This window comes from Cornus florida, unplaced genomic scaffold (genome assembly GCF_030987335.1).
Source record: "Cornus florida cultivar Cherokee Brave unplaced genomic scaffold, ASM3098733v1 CherokeeBrave_3.0.0_Hap2_Chr07, whole genome shotgun sequence".
NCBI classification, from domain to species: domain Eukaryota; kingdom Viridiplantae; phylum Streptophyta; class Magnoliopsida; order Cornales; family Cornaceae; genus Cornus; species Cornus florida.
In genome coordinates this window covers 36,075,968-36,092,164 of record NW_026775577.1, presented here as the reverse complement: position 1 = coordinate 36,092,164, position 16,197 = coordinate 36,075,968, and the positions used below count along the sequence as shown (strand labels likewise).

At 38.1% G+C, this 16,197-nt stretch overlaps 1 protein-coding gene and 1 pseudogene across 7 annotated transcripts; both read left to right on the top strand.

The window, feature by feature from the left end:
- The first annotated feature begins 678 nt into the window (after positions 1–678).
- Positions 679–3,026, top strand: LOC132316576 (eukaryotic translation initiation factor 4B3-like; annotated as a pseudogene).
- Positions 2,802–15,689, top strand: LOC132267034 (pentatricopeptide repeat-containing protein At3g49740). 7 transcript variants are annotated; one of them, XM_059768069.1, is made up of 10 exons: positions 2,802–3,026; positions 3,909–6,514; positions 10,479–10,846; positions 10,948–11,200; positions 12,354–12,537; positions 12,631–12,832; positions 13,135–13,233; positions 13,351–13,455; positions 13,563–13,631; positions 15,205–15,689. In XM_059768069.1, the coding sequence occupies exon 2, from the start codon at positions 3,914–3,916 to the stop codon at positions 6,113–6,115; it is 2,202 nt and encodes a 733-aa protein (XP_059624052.1). In that variant the 5' UTR covers positions 2,802–3,026; positions 3,909–3,913; the 3' UTR covers positions 6,116–6,514; positions 10,479–10,846; positions 10,948–11,200; positions 12,354–12,537; positions 12,631–12,832; positions 13,135–13,233; positions 13,351–13,455; positions 13,563–13,631; positions 15,205–15,689. The 7 variants fall into 7 exon arrangements, with proteins under 7 accessions (XP_059624052.1, XP_059624048.1, XP_059624051.1 ...); XM_059768065.1 differs by having other exon boundaries at positions 13,546–13,631; XM_059768068.1 differs by lacking the exon at positions 13,563–13,631 and adding an exon at positions 9,174–9,278.
- Positions 15,690–16,197: the final 508 nt, after the last annotated feature.

The window sequence follows — 16,197 nt, the reverse complement described above, 5'->3', positions numbered from 1 at the left end:
TCTTATAGATGACTTAACTTACTAGTAACTATTTAATTTAAGGATAAAGTATATTGACACCCTCTGAGGTTTGGGGCAAAGACACATAGATGAAAGTTAGGCTATTTTCGGATAGTGACACCCCCTTGTAAAATTTATCATCCAAACAGAGCCTTAAAACATGTGAAAAGTCCACTTTACCCTTCACTATTTTATTAATTTTAATTATAAAATATCAAAATACTTAAATAACCCAAATTACCCTTTTCACCCCCCCCCCCCCTCTCTCTCTGTATGTGTGTGTGTGTATATATATATATATACCGTAACCACTGTGAATCCCTACAAGACATGTTGCTTATTTCATTACCGTCAAGATAATCGGGAGAGATTGGTGATTTCAACGGCGGCCAAAGATTCCAATGCTGGCAAAGCTGTGCACGATGGTCAACGAATAGATGGTTTCGGTGTAGTGGGATCGCCGACATGAAGGTTGTTGGGATCACCGGTGGTGAGATGAGACAACATCGGCGATTCCGAAGACCAAGGTCTCAACGATGGGGACGTTTTGCTCCAATCGACATGAATCCATAGCCTCCATTTATATAACAGGTCTCTTCACTGCCAAAGAACGCTATCTCGACCTATCTACACTGTGATATAGAGTGAGAAAGAAACAGAGTTCTAGAGAGAGAAACTATGGCGGCAATTGTTAGTGCGTGGTCCAAACCAGGCGCGTGGGCGCTCGATTATGAAGAACACGAAAACGAGCTTCTTCAGCAAGAGGCTGATAAACGACTTCAAGCACTTCAATGGTGGCGATGCCTCCGATCTCCTCCGTAACACGACGGCGCTTACGGACTTCCTTTCCCTTTCCTCGGCGAAGGCCACTAAGACAAAGAAGAAGAAGGGCCAAACCCTATCTCTGGCCGAATTCTCCACTTTCAGTGCCCATAAGCAGGCTCAGGTCTACCAAACAAAAGGCCTCACCACCGAAGATCTCATGATCTTCCGACCAGTCCTCGTGAGAGAACTGTGGAGGAGATGGAGCGGTCTAGAGGCGGCGGGTTCAAATCGTACAGTTCGAACAGGTATTCGAGCATAGACGAATCGTCAAACCCTAGGTGGAACTCTTCTAGGGGTTCTGACAAGCCTCGTAGACAAGAAGGGTTTGGCAGAGATTCGAGCAGAGAATTGGCGCCTTCTCGCGCTGATGGGACTGATGATTGGGGGGCTTCGAAGAAATCATCGTTTAGTAATGGATTTGAAAGGAAAGAGAGAGGAGAGAGGGGGGAATTTTTTGATTCACAGTCGAGGGAGGACAAATCAGAGAGTTGGGTTTCTAATAAGAGCTTTGTTCCATCCGAAAGACGGAGATATGTTTCCAATCGTGGTGCGCTTGATAGTCTTAGAAAGAGGCGCGAAGGTTATGAGAATGGTGGTGGGCCCGATTTAGAAAATTAGGGGAAGAAGAAGGAAAAGGATGGACGGAAGTTGGAGTTAATGGTGGTGAGCTTAGAGGACAGGGCGGTGAGCTTAGAGGACGACGGAACTGCAATCACCGTCGCCGCCTCTACTGCGACATCGTCATCGTCACCGCCCGTGTGTATATATAATTATCTTCGTATGTGTGTATATATGTATATACATATATGTATGTATATGTATATAAAAAAAGAAAAAATTAAAGGATAAAGAAGTGGCTTTGGTGGAATTGGGGGGTGGTGAGGAGGAAGAGAGAACAAGAGAAGGACAGTCTTAACTAAACTTTCATGTGTGTGTCCTTACCCCAAACCTCGGGGGGTGTTAGTGTTGATAAGACTGTTCTTATAGATAACTTAACTTATTAGGAACTATTTAAAGTTATAGGTAACTTTTCTACTTAACTCTAAGTACCCATGATTTTGCTCTCTAAGTACCCATGATTAGTTACTATTTAAAGTTATAGGTAACTTTTCTACTTAACTGTAAGTACCCATGATTTTGCTCCTGGGCTAGCTCGCCAATGTGGTAGCCTAACAGTGTCTCTCACACTCGCCCACAAGGTCATCACAATCCGCTCCCCTTGGAGGCCCAACGTCCCCGTCGGCACACTTCCAGCTAGATCAGGCTCTGATACCATTTGTAACGATCCACTCCACCACATGGTATAATATTGTCCGCTTTGAGCCTGAGCCCGCACGGTTTTGTTCTTGAGCTTTACCCCAAAAGGTCTCGTACCAATTGAAGTGACACACCTACATATAAGCACTTCACATTTCCTTTTCTCAGGCGATGTGGGACTGTGCACCCGTAGCTCGCCAGTGTGATAGCCTGCTAGTGTCTCACACCCGCCCACGGCACACCCGCACACAGGGTCATCACAATCCACCCCCCTTGGAGGCCCGACGTCCCCGTCGACACACAATCTCGAAATTGAGCTTGAGAGAGTCTCAAGATTTGACCAACAAGCCAAATAAGCCAAACTCGTGTTCAACAATTTATAGTTGAGTGAAGTTCGAAGACTTGTATATGGACTCAACTCAAGCTCGAACTAAACCCTAAACCCTAAGAAATTAAAAATAAAAGAACTCTGTGTATATTTAAATTTGGCAAAAATACAAAAAAAATTCCTAAACTATCACAAATCGGCATTTTATTCATGAACTACAAAAATGAATAAGTCAGTACCACAACTATTCAAATCGTATAAATTAACCCTTAAAAGTCAATTCCGGCAACTTTTCAGCCCACAAGTGTAGCACGTGACCTGTCATTTTCTTTTAATTCTAAAATTGCCCTCAATACTATTATTTATTTATTCATTTTCATTTTTACAAAAACACCGTGAACTGCCGCCGGTATTCTCCCTCTCTCTAAAATGCTTTATCCTCTACTAACTCTCCCTCTCTCTCTCTTTTGCAGTTCTGGTTACCCAAGTTGTCAGGACAAGGTTAAATGACATGGAAAAGCTCGTGAACGCCGGAGAAGAAGCCCGTCCTGCAGATTCAGTGTTGATTAACATTTTGCCCAATTCCGACGAAGTTGTTTTAGACAAGGAAGCATAGGTTTGAATCCCATAACTTATGTAAGCTTAAATTTGCCTACTAAACAGGAATTTCTTAATTTTGCAGTGTCTTGTTTCATTTTTAATTTAATTTTCGAAATTTGAATTAGTTTTTCAATCAGATGAATGGGTTTGAACTGTTCTGAAATTTGGTTTGTTGGTTTTTGTTGGTGGGGAGAGAAATTAATTATGCATCAACTTGTGTAGTCCAACTGTTTGATGAATGGTCTAGCTGATATAGTTGTTACCCTGTTGAATATATTTACAAACAAATGTGGTTGGTCATGGGATTTTCTTTTGTGTTGTAAAATTTTAACAGAAAATCATTGTGTTTTTTTTTTTCGGAAGATGAAAATCATTGTTTTTAACAATTAAAAATGACTAGTCATGGTTGTGGTTGATGGGTATTGGTTTTTACCTCATTACGGGGCATTGCTCTGAATCATTACTCTTCAAAGATGAAAATGAATTCCGGCAACGCTTCGGCTGACTTCATTGTAAAAATGAAAATGAATAAATAAATAATAGTATTCATGAGTATTCCAGGGCAATTTTGGAATTCGAAGAAGGGGACACAGGTCACGTGTTGCACTTGTGGGCCGGAAAGTTGCCGGAATTGACTTTCAGGGGTTAATTTGCACGATATGGATAGTTGTGGTACTGTCTTGTTCACTTTTGTAGTCCAAAGGGGTAAAATGCTGATTTGTGATAGTTTAAGGTGGTTTTTTTGCATTTTTGCCTTTAAATTTACATGGGCCATTTATGCGGCAATACCACCCCTCTATATATATATATATATATATATATATATCTATATATTTACCAGCATCACTCTATATATATTACTGAAAAACACTGATCGTTTTAGAGTTTGTGGTAACAGATTTGATGAAGTTGGCATGTTACAAGGACACAATAACTGCCATAACTGAAAATGCCACCAATCATCTCATCAGACTCAACTGCCTCCTCGCAGACCTCACTCACTCACACCATTACACAGACTCCCTCCAACTCTTCCACCAAATTCATTCCTCCCGCTATCTCAGGCCAGATCACTACACCCTCTCCACCGCCCTCACCGCCTCCGCCAACCTCCGCAACGCCACCACCGGAAATCAGCTCCATGCCCACTCCATCCTTACCGGACTCAAAGCCTACCCTCACGTCGCAAACACTCTTCTCTCCCTCTATGCAAAATCAGAGGACTTGGTTTCAGTGAAACGGGTTTTCAGTGAGATTGAAAACCCAGATGTGTATTCATGGACAACATTGTTGTCTGCGTGTATGAAACTTGGGCAAGTTAGATATGCTTGCCATGTATTCGATGAAATGCCTCAAAGAAGTGTTGCGGTTTGGAATGCGATAATTACAGGTTGTGAAGAAAATGGGTATGAAGATCTTGCTTTTGATTTGTTTCGGAGAATGCACACATTGGGTGTAAGGCATGATAACTACACATTTGCTAGTGTTCTTAGCCTGTGCTCTTCGGAGTTGCTTGATTTTGGGAAACAGGTGCAGTCGTTGGCAATCAAAACAGGCTTTTCGGTTAAATGTTCTGTGGTTAATGCGCTGCTGACAATGTATTTTTACTGTGGAAGTGTCACAGATGCATATCAAGTATTTGAAGAAGCAGAGGGTAAAGCATGTGATCAAATTACATATAATGTGATGATAGCTGGTTTAGTGAACACTGGAAGAGGTGAGGAGGCCTTCCTTATGTTCAGAGAGATGCAAGAAGTTTGTCTGAGACCTACCGAACTGACTTTTGTGAGCGTTTTGAGTTCATGTTCATGTGAAAGAGTTGGTTATAATGTGCATGCCCAAACAATCCAGATGGGTTTCGAATCTTTTACGTCTGTCAGCAATGCTGCAATAACCATGTACTCCAATTTTGGCGATTTACGTGCAGCGCACATGGTTTTCCAGAGATTGGAAGAGAAGGATCTTGTCTCATGGAACACCATCATTACAAGCTATGCTCAAGGAAGTTTAGGTGGAGAAGCAATTTTAGCTTATCTGCAAATGCGAAGGGAAGGGATTGCACCAGATGAGTTTACTATCGGGAGCCTATTAGGAAGCTCAGATTCATTGGTAGTTGTTGAGATGATTCAAGCCGTTGTGTTAAAAAGTGTGCTCATCTTGAAAATCCAAGTCTCAAATGCATTGGTTTCCGCATTCTCTAAGCATGGAAAAGTAGAAGAGGCCTATCAAATATTTTGTGAGATGTCAGTCAAAAATTTGATTTCTTGGAATGCAATTATTTCTGGTTTCCAGTTAAATGGATTTCCACAGCAGAGCTTAGAGCAATTCTCTAAACTACTGGAGTCAGGACTGAAGCCAAATGTGTATACGCTTACCATTGTTTTGAGTATATGTGCCAGCATTTCCACCTTGAGACACGGGAAACAGATCCATGGCTACGTTATCAAATTTGGTTTTTCTCCAGAGACTTCTTTAGGTAATGCCCTTATTACATTGTATGCAAAATGTGGGGATTTAGATTGGTCGTTGAGAGTGTTCAGTGCAATAATTGACAAAGACACGGTCTCTTGGAATTCCCTGATTTCTGCTTACGCGCAGCATGGGAAAGGAATGGAAGCAGTCAATTGTTTTGAGGGAATGCAAGAATTGGGTGGAGTCAAACCAGATCAGGCCACCTTCACTGCAGTTCTTTCAGCTTGCAGCCATGCAGGTTTAGTTGACCATGGCACTCGGATTTTCAACTCTATGGTAAATAAATATGGTTTTGAGCCTGGAGTAGATCAATTTTCTTGCATTATTGACCTTCTAGGTCGAGCTGGTTATCTTGATGAGGCAAAAGGCCTTCTAAACAATAAACATATTGGAGTTGACTCCAGCATCTGGTGGACACTTTTCGGTTCTTGTGCAAATCATGGTGATGTAAGGCTAGGAAGAATTGTTGCTGGGTTTCTTCTTGAAATTGAAGAAAAGAATCCAGCAGTTTATGTGCTTTTGTCAAAGATCTATGCAGATGCAGGGCAATGGGAAGAGGCAGCTAACATGAGGGAATTGATGAAGAGATATGGGGTAATGAAACAACCTGGCTGCAGTTGGATGAGGTCATAACATCGTATAAGCATAAAGGCCCGATTTATCTGGATATGGAAGTAAAGGGAGCACCTGAGTATGCAACTGACAGATGACTTGACCTCCTAATGCATGGGATGCATATTATAAGCTGCCATTGGTATCTATATGTCTGTTGGGATCAAGACCTGTCAGTCTGTTGTTGGAATCAGGACGCCAATGCAATTCGTGTCCGAAGATTACCTGCCTTTGTCGGCTATGAAAATTTAACGCTTGATTAAATCAACTAAGCTACTACCGCAGGAGGATATGTGCCTTTAGAGATCAAGACTCTTTAGTTTGAAGAGTTCAGAAAGAAAATTTTAAGTGCAATATAGTGGAACTGCTGAATTGCCATACTGGATCAAACCTCCATGAAGTGTACCATGGTGTAATATGGTAAGTCTTTTTCGTCATTGTGCTCAATTCCTTAAGCTATACGTTGACTGTGTTCTGTCAAATGAAAATGAAGTGTAATATAACTAATCATCCATGTTAACGCTTATAGGAAAAGTTACTGAGGGCTTAAATCCCATTTCCTCTTGCTAACATCACACAGAAGTTCGGTTTATTTATTATTTATATTTGTTCGGAAAAATATCATTCTTGTTGAAAATCTACTTTGAGATTCTTCTACGTTTAGCGCAAGCCTCACATTTGCTGAAGACAGTTTGCCACTTGATTTTGTTAAATTGATGCATGATCAAGGGATTCGTGCATTATCATTATCATCATCAATTCTATGTTACAATCATCATCATCAGCATCTCATCTCTACTTCACCTTTGGCATTGTCACCATCTTTACATTTGCTAATAATTCAAACCTGTATTAGCCTATCATTACCAATAGCACATAATTATCACCATTGTCATCTTTTATCAATAGAATCTAGAACACAGTGCAAAAAAGCTGAGAAATGCTGGTTGTTGAGATGTACAAGTCGTTGAAAAAAAGAATTTCTAATTGCACTGGAACACATCTGAAGCTGCCTTCAGGCTCTGAATAACTGATTTAAGAAAAAATTGTTCAAAAATTTTCCTTGATCTTCTAACTTAACCTGTGGGTTGCATTTTAAAATTAGCACTCACGGATTCTAATCCTTGTCTAATAGAAGGCCCTAAGGTTGGTATTGATGCTTTCGTTGTGTATTCATTCAACCTCGCTGCTTTCAATCTTTTTTACAAGCTTTAAAACTTTGCTGCTTTCAAGCTTTGATACTTCCCATTACTTAGTAGCAGTTAAATTCTTATACTTTCAGACTATTCTGGGAACCCTTTCATTGCCTAACCTTCTCCCTCCCAATGCTAATTTCTACTGTCAAATTTGGCTTCCCCTTCCTCTTTAAACCTGAGTTGTGGTAATATTGGCGACCTATGAAACCACACTACAACAAAATATACCTATAATGACAAAAGTTTAGCAGCATTTTTTAATAAATGCTGCTATTTAGTACTAACAATTTCTAATAAGTGAGCACGTGATTGCCGTGCACATTTTTTCTTTATTGTTTATTTTTTCATTTCGCTCCTCACTATTTTTTTTTCAGCAAGTGAAACGCTCTGTCTCTTCTCTCACCTTTTCATTTCACTTCCTTGGTACCAAAATCAAACTGAAACCCTAGGAATGAGATTCTTTCACGAGCAGAGTTTCTTCTCTCCGTTGTGAAGATTTTCAATTAAATCTTCATTTACATTTAGGAGAGAAATCAAAACTGAGCCCTAGGAGTGACATTCTCTCACACGATCCGAGCAGGAAAAACTCTCTCCTCAACAGCTTCATTTACATTTTACAGAGAAATCGAAACCAAACCAAGCTGAGTTCGTTAATCGGTCTGTTCTATTTGATTTTGGAGCTAAATCGATGTCTGATTCGTCCAAAATTGCCAACGATCAGCATTATATTCATGTTCGTCCACTCATCGGTAAATTCTATCAGATTCGCTTCATTTTTGTCAGAATTCATCTTTAATTGGAGATTGATGTTATTATTGTATGAAACCCTAGCTTTCTAAGAGTTTGAATTTAGAACTTGTTTATATTTGCAAAATTATGATGAATTCGATCTTGTTTATTGCTGAGACTTTTTGTACCTGTGTTAAATTTCAGTTGTCTTTTTTCTTACTAGTTTTTTCTCTAGCATTATTTATTTTCATTAAATCATTGAATGAACCTCGATCTGAAAAATGTGTATTTTTCTGTACTGTGCTGGGATTAATTTCACATCGGCTTGAAATATATATGTAATTTCTTGTCTTTCAGTCTTCTATTCCACATTATCAGAGTTGTATTCATATTTTTTTTCCCAAATACTAATAATCTTCATCCATGTTTTTGGAAGCTCTGTCTTATTTGTTGCATAATTAATTGTTATGTGCCTTCTTTCTCTAAGTTTTCATATAATAACTCAGGGTAGGGCTTCTGTTGTTTCTTTTGTGCTCTCATTTATTGTTTTCTTCCAAATTTTTTACTTTGTTTTTCTATGTTTATAAGATTTTGGGGGAAATCATTTTTAACATGTAACACTTGACCTAATTAAACAATGGCAAACACAAATTACCAATAAAAATGTTTGCCCATGTGAATAACTAGTTAATTGATTGCATTGTTTAGTCTGGGTGAGCAGCATTGCTCAAATTTGGCTCATTTGAAAGAAATTAACCCTCAGTGTAAGATTATTTACATTGTTGATACAGTGGCACCTAAAAGTCCCCATCTTTTCATGCAAGTTTCAAATTCCATTGATTTGGTATTCAGATGTTCTCTTTTCATTTATTTTTCCAATGCAAAATAGTTCTTGAAAAAGTTTCCTAGAAACCAAACAGGCACGTAATTTACACCCCATATGTATGAATGAAAGTTGTTATTATATGGCTTGGGGACAATTTATCATGTGTTGGTGGTAGGGATGGGAAAGATTCTCTCTTACGTCTGCAAAATTTTATTCTTATGTCCTGAAAATTATTTCGAAATGTACTTTTGGTGTTGCATTGGTGTTAATAAAGGTTGAGAAAAGGGAAAAAAAAGAATGGGTGTTTATGGTTATTTGGATTTGACAGACTACCTCAAGACGCCTTTCGGACAGGAAAATTGCAAGGTTTGATAAGAATATCACCAAGAGAGGATCAGTTCCTGAAACCACCAAGAAAGGAATCGACTATCCAGTTGGGTCCATTGTTCTTGGGATCTTTGTTTTCGTGGTCATCGGATCATATATGCTCTTTAGACCCTGTTGACATCCTTTATTTATTCTATGCAGCTATGCTTCCTCCTTTGCCTGTTTCTTACTTTTACCATTATTCTTTTATGTTTTATGTCCTGTATTAGTTAGAAATTCACATCACTGGAGGGAATCATGAACAATATTTGCTATAAAAGGGATTTAAAGTTTCTTGAATACTGGCTTAGGGTTGAGAAATCTATGAAAAAAGGATTTTTTTTTTTTGTTAATTCTTCTACTTTGTGCTTTTGCATCACATTGAGATTGGGAAAGTAAAAACAGAGAAAGTGATGGTCAAAATAGAGGAGATGAACTCGGTGTAGGTCGTGAGAATGAGTAGCCTAGAGAATTTGGGAAAGAAAAGAAGTGTTGGGAACCGTCAACCGAAACATTTTCTAAACAGTTTTGAGTAGGGACAAGTTCACAATTAGAAAATAATATACATAGAACTTTTGAATTAAAAATATTTCAGTGGGACACCTGCCCCCACGGGCATATATGTGGTTCCGCCATTGTTGTGATGCGAAGATTGTGGTAGAGTTGTGACTTGGAGTCACATGCCATGGTTTTTTATGTCCATTTATAGTCGTTTTCTACTTATCAAAAAAAAAAAAAAAAAAAAAAATATTTATAGTCGTTTTCTATATTTTTCCAGTTGAGGAGTGGCATGTGAACAATATTGTTCTTGTACTACTGCTTACCAATTGTCTTTAACGAGTTTTTGAAATAACCTCCATATTTTATACCATTGTTGTTAAAAAAAAAAAAAAAAAAAATATGGGGCTGCTAATATTGCTAAAGACTGCTTTTATGCTTCTAATGTACTCCAAGTGTTTAATTTTCAAACGAACAATTATGCCCTTAACCGAAAAAGAAAATAGACTCATGAATTCACCATGTTGTTTTTGTTTCCATATATTTGCCACACTTTGTTACTAACTTGAATATTTGTAGATGAAAATATCAATCTTCTGAATTTCCACGGTCTACCGGTCCCACTTATATGGTCTACATTATTTTGGAAGTGGTGGTCAAATTTTATGTATTTTGTGCTAGTTTTATTTTGTATGGTCTAAATTGTTTTATCATGAAAATTATTAATTTAAAGCTTCTAACTTTTTGCTTTTCCTTTGTTGGTTGGCAGTTCTGTTTCAGACTATCAGGACAGCCACTGGTGGTGGGCCGTTGGCCTGAGGAAATGGGGTAGGAAGTTTTGTCGATAATGTGTCATCAACTATCTTTAGCTGGTTGTTGATGCTGAAGCTGGGTTGGGGACTGGTAGGTGCAGCGGTTGTGCTGAACGCGTCGTGGTGGTTCATTGTGGTGGCTCAGCTTGTCTAGTTTCAGGGTCCTTGATATATGAGGATTTGACATATTTTTAGTGAATATATTGCAACATTTAGCTGATTTTTTGTTTGGCAGTGGTATTGGCTAATGGCTTCAAAATGTCAATTGATTGTTGAAGGAGCATACCCTACTCGGGTATGGAGATGGAAAGGCAATCTAATTCAGGTGAGTGGTTGAGAGCTGATGTGCGTTAGTCACTTAGTCAAAGCTTAAGTTATGTTTTTCCTATTGTAAATTCTGCTTGCAAATTAACTTTATTTTTCCAGTATACAGTTGCTGGTCATGAAGGTCCGGCTATACTTCTTGTGCACGGTTTTGGTGCTTTCCTGGATCATTATCGTCACAATATAGATGGTATAGCTGAAGGTGGAAACTGAGTTTGGGCCATCACACTTCTAGGATTTGGCAAATCAGAAAAGCCAAATGTTGTGTACAGTGTACACTGAGCTCATGTGGGCTGAGATTTCATCATTGAAGTTGTGAGAGAACCAGTTCATCTTGTTGGAAACTCACTTGGTGGTATGTTCAACTTCCGAGTTGTATCCTTCATAAATCTTATCATAAACTCAAACCCCGCCCCAACCCCTCATATACACACACCTCTTTCAATGCGCAACTTTGCAAAGATTTCTCTAATTAACTCATTATTATTTATTTCAGTTATCTAATTGGTTATCATTTATTCCCATGATGTTTTGTTGCTATTGTTGCCGGTATTTGGCCTGCTTTAGCCAAGTCTGTTGTCCTAATTAGCAGTGCTGCGGTCTCTTAAGTCAGAACTTAAATATTATGCAAATGCCCTTAACACCTACGGTATCCGTGTAAAATATGCTTCCTGTGTCATTAAAAGTTGCTATTTGTTATATCCAGCTGTTGCCAGTATACATGGCTTTTGAGTAGGGTTTTTAACTGGGTCTTTTGGCACTCTTTTTTAATATACATTTTATGGTTGCATTATTACTGTCTTATGGGAAAGTTGAAATACTGGAAGGAATCCTTCATTTTTCAAGCATTTAGTTTTCTTTATCATTTCCTCTGGTAACCAGTCTGAGCCCTGTTAGGTAATTAAATAGCTAGTGACGAAATATGATATGTTACTCAGAATTCAAGTTGACAGCTTAATCCTTTTTGTTGTTTAGGTTTTTCTGACATTGTGAGTATTCTTTTTTGAATGTTCTAACATAAAGAATAACTTTATGTGTAACATCTGCATTCTCATGTTACCATTTTATTTTATTTTATTAATGTTTTTTTCCCGTAGTGGTGGTTGGATACATTTATGAGATGGCACTGAATAAAGAAAATGAATTTTAAATTCAATTGGATGAAGCATGCATTAATTGATGAATGATCATATGAGATGGATGAGGTGTGGATCGCTTGCATTTTTAGAGAGCTTCTGTTAGAAATTAGAATGAGAGTTCATAGTTGCTTCTCCATTGTCATCCAAGCTTGGGAGTAATAGGAGATTTTCCATGCATTCCCAGGATATGATACCCTATAGAACTGAAAGCTGCCCATGTGACTTAGCACTTGGAGTGTTTCATATCTAACAATTTGTTTTGCTTCCCAAGTGGCTCTTTCTCTGAAGATTTTCGTTATGTTAAGAGTTTCTTATTGTCTGAGCCTCTGATTTCATCAGCTAAAAGTCGATGTTTCATAATTATTTCAGGAAAGGAAAAGTTCAGGGGCTGCATGGTTGGGTGGTAGACTCCTTTTGTTCTACTTGAGGTGACTGCTACCCCATTATTTCAGGAAAGGGCAAAGCTCGGATGATGCAGTTGTTGGCTGTGGCATATTTATCTCTTGCAGCCAAAATGGAGGAGACTGATGTCCCTTTGTGTTTGGATTTACAGGTTAATAGATGTGTGAATTAGTATTTATGTGCATTGTCTGTCATTTGAATGATTTTTTCTAGTTGCTCTGATGATCATAAGTGATAATAACAGGTGGGTGAATCGAAATTTCTATTTGAAGCTAGAACCATTCAGAGAATGGAGCTTCTGGTGTTGAGCACACTGAAGTGGAGAATGCAAGCAGTCACTCCATTCTCCTTCATAGACTATTTCTTTAGAAAGATGAATGGTGATCAAAACCCTCCAAAATCTTCAATCTATAAGTCCATCGAACTCATATTAAGCACAATAAAAGGTCAATCTCTCTATCTATCTCTGTGTGTGTGTGTGTGTATGTGTTTGTATGTATATAATGTACATTTGTTTGCACTTAAATGTGTACCTTCTACCATGTTAAGTACTTGGACAACGCTATTCAGACCTAGTAGTCTAACCAAGAAACCTAAAGTTTTGATCTTGTCCGATGCATCCAAGCTTTTTCGGTTAGACTATTAGGTCTAACAATAAGTACTTTGGTACTCTGTTGTAGTGGTAAGAATGATGAAAGTGAAATTTGAAAGAGGGACTAATACTATGGTGGGTGGAAATTAAATGCAGGGATTGACTGCAGCAGGAGTGGCAATGTCTGTTGCAGGAGAAAATCAAACAGTGGAAACTGATAAAGCAATCTCTGTTCTCATCCAACATGTAGAAAAGGTGAAGTTTAGTGGTCCAAAAATGATGATTTTCACTTTCTCTCATCATTTAGGGTTTGATTAGCTAAAAAAAAATCTTATCAGTTGATTAAAATGGTTTTTTTTTTTTTTGGTGCAGGAGAATGCTGAAGTGTGTGGAACTGATCCATGAAGGACCTGTGTCATGATGTTTTTGGGATATCAATGGAAAAGAAAGATCCAAGAGATGTGAAAGGGAACCGAGGTTTGACTTGCTTTGGTTTTCTTTAAGCTTCCTTCATATGCTTCCAGTGCTCATTCATGTGATTTAGTAATGATTATTACCTCTTCATAGTGTTTTTGGAAACTTAGGGTTTTCATCAAAGCCTTCTGAAACTTGGCACTTGTACCATTTTGAGAAGATTGTGAAAGAAAATCAAAGTTAGTCTTTCTTCTCATTTTAGTGAGTTTATGTTAACTTTGGCTTGTTTATTGGACTTAAAGCATTACATTATAATTACCATTAATATCATTTCATTTATACTAGTAAACTTGTCATTTGTGATGACATGTCATTTCGAGTTACCTTCTTGTTAATGGGTAAGCTTGTTTTATGTGAATGTGGACATGATATGCTTGAATAATTCACAGTTCATAATTTTAGAACTTGTGCAAGTGTCAAAAATCATCTAGTGCTCTCATTTCAGTAGGGATGGCAACGGGGCGGGTTTGGAGCGGGTTTCCCTAAATCCTGCCCCGCCCCTTTTAATTTTTGTCAAGTCCATGCCCGCCCTGAGACCCGCGACGGGTTGAATTTTCATATCCAATCCCGCCCCGTTAGGAAATACTGTGCCCCCGTGCCCGCCCCACTAACAAATTTTTTTCTCCCACTTTTTGGAACTTAAACTCCTGCTATTTAAATGTGCAAAGCCTAGGAATGACACAACATAAATAAAATTATGTATTCTAACAAAAATAAAAAAAATAACATGCACATAACATAATTCAAAGAACATAATAAACAAAAATAAAAATTTAATACAACCAAATCACAAGAAGTTCTAAGCTCCAACTTCCACCATAACCAAAACAAAAGCAAATTTAATACCAAGTTTACATCCCAAATTAGGATTGTAAGAGATGGGTTGGGTAAGCCGCTAAAATAACTTATTAATATATATATATATATATATATATTAAATATAGTTATATGCGGGGCGGGGCGGGGCGGGGCGGGGCCCCTAGGATATGTATATTGAACCCTTACCCGCCCTGTGACCCTCGACGGGTATAAAATTTGTATCCATGTCCGCCCCAACGGTATAATAAGTGTTCCCATATCCGTTATTAACGGGGCGGGGCCCCGGCGGGGCGGTAAAAATTGACATCCCTACATTTCAGTGGTATAGGATGCAAAATTGGAATTTCTAAGGGCTGCTTTGGTCATATAATTGGTGAGCCCTTTTAATTTGGGGTCACTGTCATACAATTGGTACATTTTTGTCTACCCAGTTGGCTCCACTCATAATTTTATAATTTTCAGATAGAAGAGTGTCAGTAATTTTCCTCTTAGGGACCCTTCACTGCCATTTTCATATGGGAATCTGTCCTTTGTTGGGTTTTCTGGGTCTCTGTGTTTCCTCCGGTATCTTCGGATTTATGAAGTTAAAAAAATGAATTTGTTGTGCATATTCAGTGAAAGCATGGGCTGCAAATGGAGCACACCTCTGTTTTCTTTGATTAGTTTAACATTAGCATTAATTAACTTCTGTTTAACTAATATTTTGAGCCTATGACCTTCTTCGCTGAACTATTTTTAAATTACCTATTACAGATAAGGAGAGAAGTGTTAGCGAACATATTGTGCGTATACAATGAAAACATGGGCTGCAAATTTCTTTGATTAATTCAATAGTTGTATTAATTAACAAATTATTTCATGTACCAAAATAAATATTTATTTACACATTTTTATCATATAATGTTTCGTATATGTGTATTTTATATTTTGTAGGTACCAACTCCAAAATGAGAAGAAAAGAAATAAAAAATAGCATTCTCTCCCAAGTCACATGCCACGTCAGCAATTCTGCCCTGTCATCATCTAGTCACCATCGCCACATCATCACTGAAGACTTTCATGCCATGTCATCTCAACATTTGAAATATATATATATATATATTTTTTTGTATATATATGTCACATGGGATGATGGAAGAAAAGAATAAAGAAAGAAGAATGTGTAAGAGAATATGGAATATGTGTAAGAGAATATGTAAGAAACCATGTGGGAGAGGGATGGGGGCAGTTGTAAAGTAATGAGAATGTTGGAACATGAATTTGGCTATAAATAGGCTAGTCTTGAGAGGTAGAGGGGAGTTTGATAGATGGTCTAGAGATGGTTGTAAATTTCATTGAGAGAGTATTTCATTATGTAATTTTAGCTTTCTCTAATTTAATGCAAGAGTTTTTTTTTTCTGGATGGTAAAAAAAACATACATACATTTTTTTTTGTTCACGGCGGGATTGGAATCTCTCACCTCTTCTTATACCATTAGGCCAAAGGGTCCTTTCCTCACCTTTTCTTATACCACTGGGCCAAAGGTCCTTTATATAGTTTGTGAAAACTCATCTTGAATGCGTCGTTTGGGTGAATTGGAGATGACACACTTACATATAAGCATTTCACCTTTCCCCTATCCAGACGATGTGGGACTTGTGCACCCGTAGCCCGTCAGTGTGGGACTTGTGCACCCGTAGCCCGTTAGTGTGGTAGCCTGACAGTGTCTCTTGCACCCGCTCAGAATCCACGCCCTTGGAGGCCCGACGTCCTCGTCGTTCGATCCTACTTATAAACATTTTTAGTTAAATAGTCGTAGATATTTAATATTTGCGTGTATTTAATCAAATTTGAGTTTCTAGTTTTGGACGAATCCTTCTTCTATCCTTTATCTATTTTCTATTTTATTTTTATTTTCTGTTTTTGATCCTACACTGTAAAAAAAA